This window comes from Leptinotarsa decemlineata, unplaced genomic scaffold (assembly GCF_025532065.1).
Source record: "Leptinotarsa decemlineata unplaced genomic scaffold, Ldec_3_MD MMD2_tig00026307_RagTag_RagTag, whole genome shotgun sequence".
NCBI lineage: Eukaryota > Metazoa > Arthropoda > Insecta > Coleoptera > Chrysomelidae > Leptinotarsa > Leptinotarsa decemlineata.
In genome coordinates this window covers 6,863,649-6,884,909 of record NW_027412681.1, presented here as the reverse complement: position 1 = coordinate 6,884,909, position 21,261 = coordinate 6,863,649, and the positions used below count along the sequence as shown (strand labels likewise).

General features: G+C 37.7%; 1 protein-coding gene across 5 annotated transcripts in view; it reads left to right on the top strand.

The window, feature by feature from the left end:
• Nucleotides 1–21,261, top strand: part of cyst (rho guanine nucleotide exchange factor 18 cysts) — a 153,262-nt gene that overhangs the window by 64,934 nt on the left and 67,067 nt on the right. The window contains exons 1-2 of one of the 5 annotated variants that reach the window (XM_074181203.1): nt 11,860–12,054; nt 14,085–14,300. The exons of 2 other annotated variants lie outside the window; for them this stretch is intronic. In XM_074181203.1, coding sequence (XP_074037304.1) covers nt 14,198–14,300 — 103 coding nt within the window. In that variant the 5' untranslated portion in view covers nt 11,860–12,054; nt 14,085–14,197. Of the gene's footprint in view, nt 1–11,859; nt 12,055–14,084; nt 14,301–21,261 lie in introns of those variants that run through there. 2 more of the 5 variants (XM_074181204.1, XM_074181206.1) reach the window with 2 other exon arrangements.

Sequence of the window (21,261 nt, the reverse complement as noted above, 5' to 3'; positions counted from 1 at the left end):
ACTCAACATGGCCATAGTGTCTTACGATTACCTCCCTACCACCCAGATTTGAATCCCATTGAATTACTATGGGCATCACTAAAGCAATACGTGAGACAAAAAAAAGTTTTTTCATGTTGGGGATGTCCGACATTTACGTGCAACTTTTTTTGGCGAATTTAGTACTGAAGAATGGAAAAAACGCTGTAATCAGGTAAAAAAGTAGGAAGAAACATTCTTGGAAGCAGAAACTTTCATTGAAGAATTGCGGAAAACCTGATTATAAATTTAGGTAAAGATTCTAGTTCCGAACTGAAGAAGAAAATAGTTGATTGTGATTCTGACTAATTTCTTGTGCAATTATTGTTTATTTTTTGTTTGGTTCAAATAAAATAATTGTTTATCGTATAAAATTATTATTATCAATTCATTTCTCATAATATTGGAAGGCATTTTAAAATTAATTTATTATTCACAATATTTTTTTTTGTTTTTTCTCAGAATTTCGCTCGGATTACCCGAATTAATTCCTTCATTATCTACTTTAACTATATTTACTAGAACCCAAATGGAATAATATTCGTTTATTGTTCACAACAAAATATAATTACTGTATCATTTGCCTCTACATAAACTGATTTTTATATATCTACCAGAACCCAAATGGCATTTTGATATCCATTTATTGTTTACCCCTTAATTCGTACTACGTAAAATTGCAAACAAAAATTTCTATTCCTACTTTCCTGATACTTTCTTTGTCAAACACCAACCCAAACTTTGCACAGATACGATTTCTCCCACCGACCATGACTCAGTCCGGTAGCTGTTGGCAGTTTTAATCTATTGTTCTGTTAGATCTATCTGGCAACACTGTAGGGGTCAAAATATTGAATTTCTGTCGAGCACTTTCTTATGGAAGCCCAGAAGGGCCACATATTTTTATTATTTGTTTCTTGGAAATTACGACTTTAAATCTCGAAATTTTGACTTTTATCTCGAAATTTCGACTTAAACCTCAAAATTTCGACTTTAACCTCAAAATTTCGACTTCAAACTCGAAATTTCGACTTTAATCTCGAAATTTCGACTTTAATCTCGAAATTTCAAGTTTAATTTCGAAATTTCGAGTTTGAAGTCGTAATTTCGAAATTACCAGATTAAAGTCGAAATTTTGAGTTTAAAGTCGAAATCTCGAGATTAAAGTTGAAATTTCGAGATAAAAGTCGAAATTTCGAGATTAAAGTCGAAATTTTCGAGATTCAAAGTCGTAATTTCCGAGAAACAAATACTTCCGTACTTTCTATCAAAATTAATCTGTCATATATAGTGTCTGACAACCTGGAGATGAAGAAAACCATCTCCTGAAGACGCTAACTTGGTTGGTGAAACTCGCGTCGAGAAGAGTATTGCAACCGACCGGCTACCGGACGGTAACCGGTCGGTTCGACGTGGGTGTACTCGCTCGAATGATATACGACAAATTTCATTCTTTGAGTAACGTCACGATCGGAAAAAAATATACTAGTACTTGTGTAAATATTCTCAGGCAATGTAATAATTCATATCTGGCCACTTCCATACTGAATTGTTCTTTCCATTCGGGTAGAGTATCCTATTCAGCAACAGTCTGAAATGAAAGGCCGAATATGCAACCGGAAAATCGATAACTGAATGAGTTTGGAGCGGTTATTCGGAGAATCATATCTCCATGGGGAGCGCAACAGTGTTTGCAGGGGAGCATCACAGGATTCTTCGAGATTGCTTTTAATGGCGGGTTTCGATGCAGGCCAGGAGGTCGCACTCGTCTGTCATTTTATCTCGTTGAACTGTTGAAAATGGAAAAATTGAAATGATTCATATTCAAAATTGGAAAATGTGTCTGCGGGTATCATTTTTTGTTACTTCATCTTCTACTGTTGGCGGTGACTATATAATTCGATATTATACATTCTTGCTGTTGAGTGTAGATAGCGATCTGTTAGCGAAACACTGTAGAAGTTTTTCTGCTGAATGATAAAGAACATGACCATAGTAACTGAACGCCATTATTGGGTATATTTTTATGACAAAAAAGTAGTCAACACTTCAATTCTAATGTTTATGCAGTATCTTCGTTTTGATTTGATTATTTAAGAAAGCGTTTTTCTGTGGATTGAGATGCCATACATTTTTATTCGATAGATCTAATAAGTTTTGAATTTGTTTCAATATCTAACACCTTTTAAGTATATCGAAATCTATTGCAAATTCACGTTACTTTGCTAATATATTTTTGAGAAATTTTGTGTTCAATAGAAATTATCAATAGAAATTGCAAAGCCATACTGGTATATGAAAGTTTTCTCTAGGATAATAAAAACTTCATGAGAAAATTACCAACTTCATTGAAAATGTGATATTTTTAGGAGAGATTAGTTTTTTGAGAAAACATATTTTTGCTTCAACTTCTCCCTCATCAAACATAAAATGTAGGTAACTGCCTTTCTTTCGAAGTTTCCCACCTTTTTTTATTCAATGATATAGGACTACAAACTATGAATATTTTTTTTGTGAAGTCACTGTATCTTCAACATATGATCTGCATTGAAAATTTAAAAATATCAAATCAACTTTTTCTGCCGTGCAACCAAACTTGTGAGATAAATTCCATTAAAAACCTTCCAAAAAGATAAATAGGCGAATGAATATTTGTTTTTCATTTCTCGGTCTAACATATTGGTTTTCATAGTACCATCTATTGTTACCTGGATGGACCACGGAGTGGGCAACATCTAGATATTATAATTGCAAAGACAAAGTGAGATAAAACTGATTAATATCTCAGGCGACTGAAATCAAAGGCATTCAGATATACGTTATTTAATATAATATTCGTTCACATAAATGTGAGAGTCACTTTTTTCATATTGACTGGTAAAAATTTAAAAAAAGCATGTCAACTGAAAAGATTTTATGAGTAAGAACCTATAATATTCTCTAACCTGTTTCAGTATTTTTCTTAGTTTTCCGTCAACACTAGTTCCATCATGTGTCCTCGATCCCCGTGTGTGATAATGTATAACTGAACTTCTCCATTAAAATTTTTGATACGAGCATGTAAGGCTAGCTAGCAAAAGTAGTCGTCAGTGTTGCCATGATTCATGATCATAACACGAATAACAAAATGAAGTTGAATATAAAATTTTTCGGGCTATATCAGATTTTAAACGTTGCCCTTTCCCTTGGCGTCGTCAGAGAATAATTTTAACTACTTGCTTTTTCGTTTCGGTAAACTCAGTGTTACCAGCCTACACTCCGGCCTGCCTCTCAGACCTCCTAGATATGACCCAGATTTGCGGTTCTGCAAAATATCGTCGGTTCTGATTAAACATCAGGAACCGCGACCGTTACTTCCGGCATAAGACGCGCTTCCTCCGATATGTTATTAACATTTCTTCGCGCAGAGCGAGACAATAGAGGAATGTAAATTATGCGAATTTGGTCGGTCGATTTCACGTCGCCGTATCACGTGGCCCCTTTGAGGTGTAATAACAATCGCGAAGAGATGCTCCCGTAACTAACTGTAAAGATATGGAATGCGTTTTTTGTTCCGGCAGTATTTCTAATCGGTATGTTTGGAATTTCGTTAATGTTCTGTCTTCGCACTTCCTGGCCTATTGTTACGGTCTATGGGAAGAAACATACAAACAAGACTATTTTAATCACCATAGCAAAACATTGAACAACAATATATTATAAAAGATTTTATACCAGAGCCAACTCAGAAGCAGACATCACCAACCGCTGAAGACCTTGTAGATGTATGGGGCAGATACCGAGACACCAACCAAACAACCAAGCCAATCTTCAAGCCCCAAAAGATGTTTTGGTGCATATTGGTGAACTGGTCTTCATCAACGGGTTGAAGGACACCAAGATACAGCAAAGAGAGAGGTGCACTTTTCTGTACAATTGTGTTGAAGAAAAAATTCAACAAGCTCATCAGCCAACTCACCTTGAAAACCACCTGTAAATAGATCTGAAAGTGTGGTAACAGAATTCTTCAAGATAGGCGTTGCTACAACTGCGGAAATTTAGGCCACTTGCAGATACGGGTAGACTATTTGAAACGACCAAGTTCTCACCTTATTCGCAGAAGGGATCCATCAATTAAAATGGGAGGAACAGAATGTTCCTAGACCAAGGCGAAAGGTAGGAAAAACGATTGCCAAATGTCTAGATTTGAAGGATAGCACATACTTATAATGTCGTAATTGGAAAGCTATTCAGGCGGATGTTAAATCGATCCTAAGTTGTCTTGAGCATTTCATGCACGTTGTCCTCTCCACCATACAATTCAACACCATACGTAAATAACCGACGAGACTATCACGATGAAGAAAGGTTTTTTTTCAGGGACAAAACACAAGCACTACAGGAAAATCATTAAGGCACTCCAAGAGCGGTCCCTGTGCGAAAGTAGCGATTCACGTTGGATTTGAATCGCTGGAGAATGAATTCATTTGGAAAAACGGTTCTCCAAATGAAAGAGTTCTTAAACAGTGAAGTTCGGGGTGTACTGAGTTGAACCTCAAAACGATGAGCAGTCAAGGTCCGTCGCGTATTTCTGCTATGTACCGCTCTTGGTGGAATCGAATGTGCCACTCGAACATCTTCCGTGAAAGTATCTATATAAGAGAGACAGGTCTTCAACCTTTCTTCGATGTTTCAGACTATCAAGGTTGCAAGTAATGTTCGTATCTCCAATAAGGCGGATGGCTCTTTTCTGGATGGAATCCAGCAGATTCAGGATATGTTTAGGGGCTAAGCTGCATACATGAGAACAATACTCCAGAGAAGCTCTGATCTGAGCCTTATAAAGCTTCAAAAGTTGCTTAGGTGTGTACAGTTTTCTGGTTCGGAACAATCTGCCTGTTTTTCTGTTTAAATCTGTTTTTCCGTTAACCAGATGTCGCATCCCTACGAACGACAACCCTCAGAAGTCGAAACTTGTGCGAGCTAAGGATTAACGAGGTCTTACCTTTTAACGTGTGATTCCTAACATGGGTTGGAAGATAGCAAGTGAAGATTGATCGTTCAGACTAGGGCTTGAACCACCGACCAACACGGCAGTCAATTCGAGTGAGTGAACAAAGCACCCACGCCGAACCGCTTGGCTACCGACCGACCCGACAATGTTGCTAGCTTTTAAGAAGCAGCCTTTGCAATTCCAGTGACATGATTGTGCCAAGACATATTGGTGTCCATTTTAACCCCTAACAAAATTATCGAAGCGGAAAATGCAATTGTCTGTACTAACATTATTATATCCGGTTCAGAGACATGTATGTTTATGGAATAAACCGATGCCTGGTTTTTCGTGGCATTAAATTGAACCTGGTTACTTCCACCCCAATTCAACCAACCTCTAAATCCTTATTGAGATATGGAACCTCCTTCTGCCGGTGAAGATGTGTCCCGCAGCTGATGTCCTGGAATCCAGATGGAATGACCAGACAAGTGTGATATAGGAAATCTTGTTTTTTCCCAATATATCGTTGACATACAATAAAAAGAGAGTTGGAGACCATATGGATCCCTGGGGAACACCAGCGGTGATGATAAAAGTATTGAGAGATATCCATCGATGGTCACTTTCAGCAAACGTTCTTTCAGGAAGCTGCAGTTGCTCGTTCGTTTCATTTACATAGTGAATCACTTTGAAGGTTGAGGTTGTATTTTTGTAACTCTGTTCTGAATAAACAAGGTCAGGTTGACGTTGTTTATAAAGATTTTCTATTAGACATTCGACAGGATAGATCACGATGTAGGTACTAATGATGGAATTGGAAAATATAGGCATCAGCCAACAATTCTTACTTGAAAAATATCTGTCAAATCGAGTAGAGGTGACGCATGACTTGCCGATAACTTCATTTTTGTTGAGAATTTAAAAGAATTTTTACTGCTTCAAACGAACTTTTGCAATATTTAAGAATGGGGTGACAATGACAACTCACTTCTCAACATAGCCAAATGCAATGTCCTTTTCCGAAAGTCGCAGTGAAACTCATGTGCGCTGTCAAAAGATGGTTTACAAATGTGAAATCAGTCTTCACATTCAAAAAACTACTCATACGTTCTTTTATTCTTTCGGAAAAGTTTCTCTCCGTTTAATCAACATAAAGTTTTGGGCAAGAACCACGAGTCAACTTATATACTCCTGGTTTATGGGACACCGAAATTTTGTGTCTTTACTGTTTTTGAGAGGACTGGCAGCCCCCTAGTAAAAATGAAGTGTTTTTATGAATGAAAAGGTGAATGAGGAAACTTAGATTGGCAGCATTGCCAGCGAGACAGCTGCGCCCCCGGACGAAGCGTCTGTCCACTATGGACAGGAGGAGCCTGGCCAAATGCGCTCGAATGAGAAGCAACGGCCATAAAAATTAAAGAAGAAGAAGCTAACTTCAGGGTGTCGGTTTTTCGTGACGGTGTGCATCGTGAAAATTTACTTTCGCCAAAAGAAGTATAACTTTCGGTCGTTTCTTATTGCGACTCTGTACAAGCAGCCTTTTCTGGGAGAGCACGTGCACTATGCATGATAATGTTTTGGAGCACTCCATTGGTTAGCTTGATTTTCGTGGGCAACTATTTTATTTGCCCCCTAAAAAAAAATCTGTTGAAAATCTGTTTTTCTGTCAACCAGCTGTCGCACCCCTACGAACGACTACCCTCAGAAGTTGAAACTTGTGCTAGCTAAGGATTAACGAGGTCTTACCTTTCAACGTGTGATTCCCAACACGTAACAAGTAAATGGTAACACCTGATTTTTTCATGCATATGCATCAGCTGAATTATTCCTGGAGATTCTACTGTAAATGAAATACGGACTTGTCACTTTGTCAGCACATTTTACTTTCGAACAATTAACATATCATTGACAAATCTAGCGCGACGTTGTTGTATCTTTGTCCGTTATTAAATTCGAATAAAATTATGACCAAATCAAACAAAGTACTTCATATCCCAAACAAACATTTTTAGCATTACTTCTCGTTGGCGTATGCTAATATTGTTGTTTTCGGCGTTCCAATTATATATGTGAGACATATTTTTCGGAAAACGTATTTACGCACGATTTCATTCAACTTTACGTCTTCACTCGCCTCCGTCTTTGGATTTCCCGAATTCAGTTTTTCCAACGGCAATATTTTTGAGAGTTATGTATAGATCGAAAATACGTTTTCGTTATTGTTTTACGCAGTCCTTGAACACATTTGAACTGATTGTTTCGCAAATAGATTTATTTTTGGAACCGTCGTCCGGTAGGTGGTTTACGTGGAACAGTTCTTTTATTGGATTGTTTACACTACTGAATATTCCTGGGGGTTTTTATGTTTATCGTTTTTGTGTGTTTAGCAAGTTCGGTGAGTCACGCTAACTGATTATTGTTATCCAGTTGGAATGCCAAATAATGCTAGATTGCTTTCACGGGTTGTACGCTCTTAGGCCGGTGACATACTTCGCGATTTCCGAGCGGTTTTTTCCAGCGCGGTTTAAGAGCCGAAATTGCTGGGTAAAAATCGCTACAGTGAATACCTAACAGTATCCGCAGTTTCCTGGCAGCCTGGGTTTCTTACTAGAGGGAGAATATCTCCTTGTCGTCCTATAGTAATCGTTTGCGCTTTCAAAGCAACCACTATGAAATCTGCTGCTGCTGCTGCGATATTTCACCATTAAATGTTGGTATCCCTTTGCGGCTGAAAGATGCCATCCAAGGAGGTACGACGTACACCTGTACTACCGAAAATGGAACCAGGAAAAAAGTTTTTCTGTTTTCTACAGAAAAATCAGAGAACACCTATTACCGAATGCCTATAAAGTCGTTCCATGAATGTGTGGCAATTGTTCGACCTTTACTACAGAAAAATTTCACCATAATAACAAAATACTTTTCTACACTACAAATTGAAGTTTTCACTTCCATGCTCGAATCGCAGCTGAAAACCGCTCGGAAATAGCCAACACTGTCGAGTGCCATTCGTTTACCTGTATTCTCCCTCTACTTGGTCGTCCTTGCCCTCCAATTGTCGCTCGGAATCCGACGATCGGTCGGTTGTAAAAAATCGCAGCTGTTTAAAATCACAAACACTGTCATGTTCCCTTTAAATTCCGGGGTTGGCATGAAAATAAAAAAACCGCTAGGAAATCGCGCTCTAAAAACCGCTTGGAAATCGCGCTGTAAAAACCGCTCGGAAATCGCGAAGTATGTCACTGGCCTTAGCCGATGACATACTTCACACAGTGTCAAAAAACTTTTTAGGCGATATATCTGGTATGTGTAATTCTCTAACCATTGCCTGTTCAGGCTATACAGGCTTATTCACAGTGGATGGTACACTAGACGTTTCTGGTGAATCAGACAGCGGAACACTTTGAAAATTCAATGGAAGCTTATTCGGACATTCTCTACCTAACTAAAATATATATTTGACAATGCGGTGTTGCCACTTTCATTAGAAAGTAGTAACAACTTTGATTTTTCAAATGGAACATCCTGTATATAATATTATTTTTTTGTAATTTACCACGATTACCCTACACCTTTTCTTGATATTTTCCTATACATATCTGTTACCGTTTTCGAAATATGAGTTAAATTCAATTTTTTCTTCGGAAATCATGATCCCTAAACATTCTGGTATTTTTGGTTAAGGCATACTATGGTACCGAAATTTGGTTTAGAGTTAGGTGATACATGAAGGCTTACCACACTCCAGCGTAATCTCCGTTACTTCAATACAGGGTGGTAAAAAAATACAGTTTTTTCGTTTGCTTGAAAAAGTGACTATTTATATCATGCGTACACCTGACTAGTCAAATTTCTGACTTATGAGCATATTTATTTGTGAAAATTTCCCTTCAGAATGGTGTTCCCATTCGGCGTTTTGTAAGCAGGCCATGATAACTATTTGACAGTAACGTTGTGACATTCTCCTAATAATATTGACATTTTCGTCACCTCAGAACTTTCAAATACCTTCAAAACGATGGAACAAAACCATTCAAATGAAGTTCTTATGAAGTTTGTTATTTTTGGACAGTGTGATACAATTATCAGAAGGACATGTACAATGTTCAACGAAAGGTATTCGAATCTACAGTATCGACAGTATTTTACTTTAACTACCGATTTTTTGGGGGCTATCTCCTACACCCGATTTAATTGAATCGCCAATAACCCTATGTATTTCACTAGCTCGAATAATTTTCACAAAGACTAACATTTCACGTTCGTCAGGGGTTGAAAATAGAACTGAGACTTCATTGGAATCGGATTATCTTCGCTTGGCCAAGGACCCGTTTCTGTATCTGACCAATGCTCGACGCCTGAAACGCGATACATTTCTTGAGGTTTCCAATACCCATCCGCAACTTCCTCCGTGAATGAAATCAGTTCACCCGGTTTCGAGGCTCCACCTTTAGCACGGTAATTCAAAAAAGATGAGTTACAAATGGTCGATTTATTGTACACATCATATTATAAATTAACATGCAATTGTGAAAATAAAACCATATCTTTATGAAAAAATAACCTTCCTGACTGACGGTCGCCACCTGAACATATACGATTCAAATTTAGACTTACGCCACCACTGCATATAGTTTCGATCGCCTTTCCCGTATAACATAAATATAGGCTCTATAACAAAATCTGTCCATCCCTTCCTTCAAATTTAAATTGAAAAGATGTCTTTTATCTTGTGAGTTATCACTGTAAATTTTTGTTAGTTGTAGTCCATAATTTGTTGTTATGCTATGTTGAAACTTTAGGGATAATTGAAGTATTCTGTTGTCTTCTATAACATGTACATTTTTTTTGTTTGCTTGCAATAGGTTAAGTTGTCACACCCTGTAATGATTCAGTTCAGTTGGTTGAGTATAAGAAAGCATTTGTCCCACCCCTCTTCGGGTGTGAACCGGTGCTAACTCTGCCTTTTGGCAGGTAATTTTCTCTGGCTCCATTGTTACTTTAGTTTGATTCAACCAATAAAATCGTTTACTATTATTATTATTGTTTTTTTGCCGTACTATGTGCTGGTCAGGCCCTACCCCCTAAGGCCCGATACATTCGGGAGGGTGCGCCAGCATTATCAACCTACGGGGGGTAAATGATCTTTGGGTCCGAGAATCATATGCCCTGAGCAAGCGCAGTGAGCCAAGAATGACAGCCTTCTGCACCTGTCCGGCGAAGATTTCTGCCTTAGTGCGGATCCTGTATGATTTTAGGATTCGAAAGTAGAGAGGTATTCCACCCAGGATTTCAATAATCGGAACAATCATCTTGACGACAAAGTGGTCTGGATAGAGCCTGCGGAGTTCAAAGAAAAAATCTCGATATTTTATCTGTTTCTTCTCCTCTTTTCGGACGATATTTGTCTCGCCAGGAACTGAAAACTCCACGACAAATATCGTGTTGCTCTGGTGGTCGAGAAGGACTACATCAGGCTTATTAGCCTTATTAGCCACAACGGTTTCAATATCCCCCGGAGCGTAGTGCAACACCGGTGTCTCGTTAATACCGTAAGAATGCCGTAGATGGTAATATAGCACTTTTAGGGCCGCGTTATGTCGATGAATATATGCCAAGACCGCATAAGCTGGATATGCTAATAGCAAGTGCATTAGGGTCTCGGACGCCTCGCGGCAGGCCCTGCACCTTATGGCAGGAAGCTTTATTCCAATCACGCGACTGCGGTAGACTGAGGTGTTTGGATATGCTAATAGCAAGTGCATTAGGGTCTCGGACGCCTCGCGGCAGGCCCTGCACCTTATGGCAGGAAGCTTTATTCCAATCACGCGACTGCGGTAGACTGAGGTGTTTGGATATGCTAATAGCAAGTGCATTAGGGTCTCGGACGCCTCGCGGCAGGCCCTGCACCTTATGGCAGGAAGCTTTATTCCAATCACGCGACTGCGGTAGACTGAGGTGTTGAAGACACCATTCTGGCAAGCCATGATGGACACCTCAGTTTCCGACCTCAGCCCACTCGACATGAGGAAAGCGAAAGTTAGGCGCTTTGATAAGCCAAGGTCTTCGATGTTATTGAAGAAGACCCCATGCATTGGCTTATCCTTGTGTTTCTGCAGAAGTGAGGGGATCTCTCCGGCTTTTATATGAGCTTTTTGATTAACAGGTTCCAACTCGGTGATAGGGTTGTGATCAGTGTCATTCGCTGTCGAAAACTAGACCGAGTTCATCAGCTGCTCGGGCAGCTGCCCTAAAGAGAAATGCCCCAATTGCTGATCGCTTATGGTCGCGGAGCAGAGAAGGGTATCCAAACTCCTGACGACTTAACATGCTTCATCCAGTACCATTCACGGCCTCCCTGTTGTCGGAGGAAGTACAACCGTGAAACGGACGATTTGGGATGCAAACTCCTATAGAGATGCATCATTTTTTGGGTCTTTACGTCGAGTTGATACAGCTCCTCCCGAGTCCACATCACTACGCCATTTTCAAAACTCTTGGACTTGAAAATGGTGTAATAACCGAAACTAGTCAACAAATATAGAACTATCGTGGAAAATAGACAAATGTGTGTTTTTATAGTGTATCCTCAGTCATCTCATGTGTTTTTTCCAGAACTATTTTTCTACTGTTTCTGAACGGTAACCTCGTGAATACTATCTAGTGAATTAATTTCCACAATGAATTTTTTCATCTCCTCGTGGATTCCGGCCGGTGTTTTTCCAGTTTCACCGTACTACTTCCTAAACAAATTAGATTAAGAGCAAGAGTATTATGTTCGGCCTCTCAAGTAAACCAGCGTTATAATGCGGAGACGAAAGAAACAATAGATTTATTTTTTCGAAACGACTGGAGAATGTGAAACGATGTGAATCCAAGTATAGCACGCGATTGTTGGTAGAAGCACATTCGCCAACCTTTCCATTGTCGTTCGAAGTCTCATTTATGATTGTTTTTCGGGAAGTTTTTAGTGACAGTGGATTTTTCGTGATTTCGAAAGGGGGGTTTCCCTTTCTTGGAGTTGGTGTCGACTATGTGAAGTGTTTTTGGATTACTAGACGGTAGAGGGCGAAATTGTTGTCATACATATGAATTTGTTGTACTATTATAACAGAACACCATTTTTAGAATACTCATTGAAGGATTTTCAGGCATCGCAGAAAAGCCACATAATTTCATTTGTTTTTTTTAAATTCCAATTTCAAACTCGAAATTTCGACTTCACTTTCCTTATAAGATAGACTGTTAGGACGCCATTATTTTCTTGAGGAGAAGAGAAATGAGAAAAATTGTGTGTGAGGATATATATGGTCTGTCTCAAATTGCTCCTTACAAATGGAAGTTTTTTCTTTATTATCGATTTGTCAGAAAATTTTGCACTTCGAAATCACTTCTGCATCATCTCAAATCTAGATAACGCACAAGAAATTCGAAAAAATGTTTCGTTATATAGGGAAAACCAAAAGTTAGCAACGGATGCCCTCAAATTTTCAAATACATACAGATAAAATTTATTTGGTAAAGTTGTTCAGGTTGACATCATTTACCCGTATACTAATTCATGGCCCTCTGGGCTTCAAAAACTTTCATTCACTTTTGTGAATAAAATTGTTCTTCTACAAGTGGATAATTTTAATCAGTTTGCCAGAAATGTTTACTCTTTAAAAAAAATTCTGCATCATCGCAAACTTGATGACTCACATTCAATTTGAAAAACAACGTTTCATGATACAGGGGGAAAAGTTCAGATTAATATTTACCAGAATATGAATTTATAGCCTTCTGATTTTTAAAACATTTTCAGTCACTTCTGTTTAAAAATCTGTTTAAAATCTGTTTTTCCGTTTATCAGCTGTTGGCCCCATACGAACGACAACTCTTAGAAGTTGAGAAACTTGTGCGAGGTAAGGACTAACGAGGTCTTACCTTTTAACGTGTGATTCCTAACTTCTGTTGCCACATTTCAAAATTTCAATTCTGAAATTAGCAGAAATGCTTTTTATTAGTGAAAAACTAAAATAACTCATGCTTTTCCATGGATTGACATAAAAAATTCTGTTTACCTTGCACTTCTGATCTAACCATGGGTAAAATGAAAATATTGGTCTCGAAAGTGATTAAAAGTTTTTTGAAAGCTAAAAGGCCATTAATTCATATACGAGTAAATAATGTCAATTTGAAGAAACTTTTCCGAATGAAAGTTGTATCTTTTTACACATGAAATTTGAAAAAATGTTTCATACAGGAAGTACTAAAAATTAGCAAAAATTTGTATCTATTTTCAAAAATGACCTCGCAATCAGGTAAAAACTGAACAATTTGGGATATACTGTATAATAATAAGATTTTAATACTGGGTTGAAGAAATGGCTTCCCTAAATGTAACTGAAATTTTGAATAGTTTCAGTAGTTTCAAAAATAATTCGAAAACAACAGAGAACATTATTTCAAAATAATTGAAAAACAGCTGAAAATCTAAATAACTCCTGAAAATTAGATATCCTGAATATTGAAATAAAATTGGGAAAAAGAAGTACGCCAAATAGAAACAATGTTTTGATTTTAGCTTCGTTTATCAAATGAAATTACAGTCGTGTTTCAATTATTTACAATCGTAAGTAAGCTTTGATAATTCACCTAATTCAAAATACAAGTTAATACGTCAAACTCAATCATTGAGCTGACAGTTCGTTTTGAAAAATATAGTTTCTAATGATAAACAAGAATGAAAACATGAAGAAGTTAAAACGACTGTAAACCACCAAAACTTTGATAATGTTGCGAAGAAATTCATATTTCTGAATCACTCAATAACAAAATTAAAATAATTTGAAACTCGAATACTTTTATGTCGTGCTAATTTGAATTAACGATAATGGCATAGCTCGTAGAACGCGGGATATCCATATCCCTGCCAAATTAATTTTATTCCGAATATTTTTTATTACAAGTCCTACAAAAAGTATGGTATTCTACCCGTCAGAAGTGACGATTATTCAATATGTATTTGAATACTGTTAATATACATTTTCTGTGAAAACGAAATAGTGTTCTGTTTCACCACAAATTTCGCTTTTCTAACCGTTCTCAGAATACCCTTTTTATCCGGAAGTGAAAGAAGACGTCGAACCGGCGTAAAACGCGAGTGCTCCATAATGTAAAAACGGAATCGCCGCACGCTAGCTCTACGATGCGCTATCTGGAATGACTCTGTGCCACTCTCGCCCACACGCCAAACGATGCAATTTCTGCGCTAGAATCAAAGTCGTGCTGTTTTCCGTTATGGGACTCTCTTGTCTCGTCAAAGGTAAATCGATTTTTTAATGTGTTTCGTCGGCGACTGCTGCCTCTAGGCCGGTTTTGAATGACTTTGAGATGGTATCTGAAGTACGATTAACAGTCAGTCATCAAAGTTATCAGTTTTGTGTTCTGTTCAATGTTGACTGTTATTTTCAGTAATAGAGGCAATGAAAGATCTCCCCACGTTGGGCGCCGACATAAAAGTGTATGTACTTACAATAAATTTGAATTTCATTTTCATTTCACAATAGTGTGACGTCTTCATTTTTGATATTTGAGGCAACAAAAAAAAATAAGGAGGAAGACTTTTTGAAACCTGTAGTAACATCAATTAGTACACTTTATTCTCTTTATTGAGATAGGTAACTACTGTTAATTTCATATTTCTCAAAATACTGAGAGTCTGACACATTGCAAGATAAGTGTGCTAACTCGAATCCATATTTTTTTGTAAAGAAATTTGTATTCACTGGCTGATATTCCATGAAATAACTCTTATAAATTGAAAATTGAGCATTGTTATAGCCTAACGAACTGATAATGAATTTCTCCAGAAGTTGAGAAGTACAACAATTGATAATTCTGCAATCTTGTTTGTGTAAGTATTTATAGCGTAATGCTCGCCTGAAGTAAAATACATACATTTTTGAATTACCTGATTTTAACTTGTTGACACTTCACCGATTTTCTGTTATCAGTAATTATCGGCCAAATTACCCATCTCTCTACCTGACCACCCAATGTACAAATAATTTTAAAGGTCTTACACTGTTCAAACTCTGTGGTTCCCTCCGCAAGTACTATAATTTCCCCCCTATTATGAAAATCACTAATACAAGAATAGAAGTGGACTGTAATAAACCTAGTTATGGCAAATGATTGAGGAAGACTTTGTATTTCCTAGAACAAATATGTTTTGAATTAACTGAAAATCTATATTTTAGTGTTCTCAGGAGTTTTGAGTGTTTGAAGTTGAATTGTTCTTATATACATGTGTTATGAATACTCAGTTTTGTGATCTTGTATTAGGTTAGGTTAGGTCAAAAGTGAGTGGGCCTTTTCGACCCTCCACCGCACCTATTCAAACTCGACCAAATAAACCTAGCTTCTTGACGGAGCCGATTAGTTTATATGGTGAGTGGTCTTTCAGGTCACATGGTAGAAGTGTGGTTCTACTAAACTCTGGAAACCTGATTCGGTCCGCAGCGGAGCAGCCACAAAGTATATACTCTGCTGTTTCATCATTTTCCAAACAGAGGCGACACACACTGTCTTCCGACAGTCCGAGTCTCTGCATATGATGATTCAGACGACAGTGACCTGTAAGGAGACCTGTTAGACATCGTAGTTCATCCCTACTGTAGTCCAACAACTGTTTGGTTCCAAGCTCCGAAGGGTAAATGAACGCCTTGGAGTGAGCCAATCCTGGACGATTTTGCACGAAGTCTTTGAATATTCTTGCTATCCAAGTGTTCAATGTTTGGCAAAACCTAGAGCAATGTCAATGACAGATTCTGGCCCGATAAAGCTACTTGCAGCACCCTCCTTTGCAAGGAAGTCAGCTGCCTCATTGCCTTCCAGGCCAGTGTAGCCAGAGACAATTTGTTAATTCTTCCTATTAAGGAAAATCGTTTTTGGAAATTTGCTACCAACTTTGATATTGCCCGGTAGAAGCCAAGAGCTTCCAACGCCGCTTGACTGTCCGAGAAAATATTCATTGATTTGTGTGTGAGGTTGAATTCTACCAGTAACTCTGCACACAACTCAATAGCATAGATTTCCACTTGAAATACAGTCGCATTAGTCCCAAGGCAGGGACTAATGCGACTGTTGCAGACAGTTGCAGACCTAGGACATCTCTGTCCTAGGTCTGCAACTGAAAACACCTGCATCAGAGCCTGAAGGTGTTTTTGATCCATCTGTGAAACAACAACTATCTGCTCTTAATATTTCCTTCTTCCGGAGGATTCAATCCTCTCTAGTCGGAAAAAGTACTGTATAAGGCAGTTCGTAGTTGACAGTTGGAGTTATAATGTCAGAGATCATTCGCAGAATGCTGTGACTTTCAGTGTCAGCCACCAGTCTAGTGTACTCTGCATTAGATTGCTTTGTGCAATTGGCAATATGCAGTCCATCTAGCCTCTTTCTTCAGAAAAATGTGGAGAGGAGGTAGTTCTAGAAGGTTCTCCATGGAACCTGCCGGTGTGGAACTGATAGCATCACAGCTAGCCAGACAAGACTGTTTCTGTAAGCTTCGCCTGAGCCGTTTTCTGCAGAGTCTTTGGCCACCAGGCAATTGCCCCATAAGTGATCATTGGTATGACAGTCAACACATATATCCAATGGATTTGTTTGGGACCTAAACCCCAAGTTTTATCACAATTCCTTCGACATGTCCATAGGGACAGTCTGAATTTGTGTAAAACTTTTTTCAAATGAGCGTTCCAGGTGTGTCTTCTTTCAAGAACAATACCAAGCTATTTCACCTCCGTTCTAAATAGAAGAGGATTCTGGTGAAAGGGAGTATCACAGTTTTGCTGGGGTTGACAGACATCTGCTCCTTCAGGCACCAACTGTGAACAACGTCCAACTTGCTTTGGAGGATATTACAAGCTACCCTTCCCGACATGGACCTTGCCAAGATGATAAGGTCATCTGCATAAGCTTGCAGATCTATTTCTCTTCTAACGAGGACATCAAGCAGTCTATCCATCAGGATAGTTGTTTAATGCTAAATCTGCCTATTTGCCGGTTTGATAGCATACTGGTGGTTATACAGAGAGGCTACATATAAAGCAACCTTTCTGATGTGTCCGTCCAGTATCCTCTCAAGTCCTTTCAACAGAATGTAAGGCTGATTGGTTGTACCGATTTAGGGTGTGGGTCTTTCCGACCCACTTCAGGTATATATACCACTCTTGCTGCCAACCAATGGTACGTAGTTCCACGCCAGACTTGGTATTATAACCCTTGTTAAAAATTGTCATCATTTCCAGAAAGTGATGAATGAATTTAGTTTTGAAGCGCCTCTCCGGTACTGTTTTTGCTACACCTAAACTTATAAAGCACTGCAAAAAAAATCTGTTGATAAAACAAACATGGCTTCTTGTACCAATATTAAGATATTTTGGTAGATTGAAAATTCATCTGTTGATTTCGCGACTACTGAAGAAAATATTTGGTAATAACATGATTTCATATAATTTTCCAAAACTTGATTGGTTCGTTACCTCGGAAGTTTCCCAGATTTTTTGTATGAAAATGAAAGAGTAGACAGCCAAAAACTCTCCATTCGGAAATCCAATTTTTCCTGAAAAAATACTTTTTTCAATTCATAAATTTGATTTCAATATTTCGTCTTATGAAATATCTACCCTTTTTATATTTCTTTATGAATTGAAATTTTCTATTGGATGTGATTTGTTCTGATTAATTTGATATGAAACTGGGAGTTGAACAGACTTTCGGTTGTTCTAATTTTTATTTTTTCTCCAAATAAAAAAATACAAGGAAGCCAAAAATCTTTTTTGCAAAAATGAATTTGTCTGTGAAAATTTAATTCTGTGATTCACAAATATATAATTTCTAAAACGATAGTAATAAAAATAACTATAAAAATCAATTGACGCTCCGGGGCGACTACATTGATTCCAGTGGCGCATTTGCTTTTTCAGCTGCAGTAAAACCCGGAAAAACCTGCAGCACCATATCATCTGAAGATCTTGATCTGTCAATGTCCTCTCTCTCTTATAAAATGTGGGGTGTCTCCAGAGGCTCCAATAGATTCAATACATCGCCAGAACACTTCGTGACACGACTATCGTCAAATTTAAACCAGTCCCTTTCGTCTTTGACCAAGGCGTAATAATGTCCGCCAGAACGCCAGAACCACAGTGAACAATGACTGCATGAAGATTATAATAGTGGTCTGCTGGATTAAAATTTTCTTCCATTTTGAACCTTCGAAAAAGTTTCTCGCTTCCGTCAGAGGTTGAGCCTTCTTTGATGATCATCAGTGTTATTATTAGATTGACTGGTGCCTCAGATATACTTGTTTCCTTATAACAGTCAGTTAGTTTGGCGCATGTTTGACAATACAGTCGATCGTCACCTGTTAAAAATTCCATTTTCAGATGATTTAACAATAAGCTTTGCACGGACTGGTTATTAGTCATATTAGGAAACGCTAGATAAAGTTTCAGAAATTCACATAATTTTTCGCTACCTCTTGAACATTTACTACAAAGTAAACAAGTGAGGATTTTTCCAGCAAAAGATTTGCAAAACAAGACGAGATGGCCTGTACGAAATCATTCAATCCAGAGCGGTCAGGAGTATTGATTTTGCCATTGTTTTGCTCACGAAGAGTATTCAACAAGGACCCCAAGAATTCGGAACAACCTTCTTGTTGTCCTAACGAGTATCTAGTGGACTTCAAAGACCCAGGAAATCGGTTGGAGGAAAAGATGATACACTCATGTGAAAATTATTCCATTTTTTATTTTTAAAAGTACTTGGAGAACCTAATTTTTGTAGATAGTGAGTCATGATGAATTAACGAGATTTAAAAAAATCAATCTCTAAATGACAACAGCTTTTGTAGTTGAGCATTTGCAACTTTTGCATTTGACAGACCGAAACAAAATAAACAGTTCTAATTCCATTGTTTTGGACTAGACGTTGTCTAATACGATTTGAAATATTTGAAAGAACAATTGAAATTGATAATTAAAATGAATAGCTGAAAATAACAATTATATTAAGCAAAAACCCCTGAAATAAAATTACAATAAAATCAAAAAGAAGCAAAAATTGAAAATCGAACAATTAAAATGAAATACAATTAAAGGACTTCAAGCCAAGTGACTTCACGACGTTTCGATTGTTAGTATCCACAATCGAAACGTCATGAAGTAAATTGGCTTGAAATCCTTCAATTTTCATTTAATTTCAATTTCAGGGTGTTTTTTTGCTTAATATAATTGTTATTTTCGGCTATTCACTTTAATTTTCAATTGTATTGGTTTTTTCAAGGAATTCAAATCATATTATTAGACAATGTCATTAACAAACGTTAAACCGTTCTAAATTCAAATATAAACTCTCTTTGTGATCAGAAAGTAGTTCAATGGGTTAAACATATGAGAGATTTTAAATAAAAAAATATCGAGAACAATACTTCCCAAGGAAAATAATAATCATTTCCTCTGCTCACTCAGTAAAACTGTAATGGGAAACTCCGAAAGAAATAGAATAATCAAACGTTAGCACTTTTTATACTTTGTAATTTGAACAAAAAAATAATCGCGCGAATGTGGAGCTAACGACATTCGAATGTAACGCATGTGTTTTTAATTGTGTTAGGTCTATAATGGTTTTTGGTTCTTTTCATTTCGTGACGTCTAACAGTTTTTTAAGTACCGACTTTCTGGTATGTGGAGCTGATTCATTATGAAATCAATCTTTGAACCTTCATTATTCAATTTTCAATAAAATATACAGATCAATTGAATATTTTATTTGTGAAATATTATAGATCATTCATTAGCGTGTATGGTATATTGAGAAAATAGGATGCTGTCCTCTTACGAAAGGATCTTCATATTTATCTATCGGTATCCGGAATGATTCGGGAAGAAATAGTAGAGGAAATAGCGAAAGTGAAGTTGCCATTTTTATTTTTAATTTCATAACAAAGACTTGAATTGCTTACAGAACAATTATAGTGGGCAAAGTTTTCCTCAGGGGTTAGAAAAAGTGCATTAGGTCATATTTTTATTATGTTATCACTACATAGTATAAAACAAAGTTGCTTTCCGCTGTCTGTCATCTCAAAAAGGTCTACAAAAAAGTCCGCAATGATATATGTCTATCTCTTCGTGAATAATGGCTTATTCACGAAGTGATTTTGAACAATATAGCATTAATCATTATTCAATTAAGTACCTCCCAAGGAGTAGTCCTCCTAAGTCATCGTCGATCCTGTCCTTTCCAGGAAGGTGGACAGGTCACTAGTAGACATATCCTTTATATCAGCAGGTGTAGGCCAAGACTCGCCGAACACACACTCTCTCATTGACGATAACTCCGGACGTGCCTGACAGTTTCATCTTCCTGTTCACACATCCTGCATAGAGGTGTGTTCACTAGCCCCATATTATGAAGGTGTTTTCTTAGTTGACAGTGGCCAGTCAGAAATCCTACTGTTAAGCGTAGATTTTTCCTGGTCATCACTAGATAATTCTTCAGCGCCAGCTTCCCAGGGTGATCCTGGCAAGAGTACATCCTTTGATTTCATCCCATCTATTTAAGGATTGAGCAAGGGTGTGACGTTTGGTTAGTTCTGCAATTATCGAAATCATTAGGATGTAGGTGCCACTGGGTCCTAAAATTCTTAGTCCAGCCGCTTAAGCAAGGCTTTGGCTAAATCTTGGTGGCACTCTAGTACTAGCCCTGAGGTAACACCATGTCTGTTCTAGGCTAATAGGGCTTGTCTGCAATCAGTGCAGATTGTTATTTTTTTGCCAGAAATTCCTCTCCTGATTATTTCTTTTGTGGCGATTGAGATACCAGCCAGTTCTGTTTGAATCACGCTGGTATTTTTTCCCATTCTCCCGTCAATCCTTAGGCTTACTGATTTGGAGTACACTCCATATCCTGATCCTCCTTTGGTTTTTGAGCCGCCTGTATATATGCGTATTGCATTTGTAGCATCTAACTTAGTGTTCTATTTTATTTGTATTTTGTAGGTTTCATTAAACACAAACCTGGGTACAATTGCATCATTAGTTGCCTGCAGCAGAGGTTGCGCAGTGTGCGCTTCTCGCCATAGGCTCAACCTCAATTGACCCATTCCTACTTCGAGGTTTATACCAGCCGTGTGCAATCGTAACATAGCCATTAACACAACCTTCTTAACTTACAGGTCCAGAGGGGACAGACCAGTAATTAATTAATTCTCATGACTC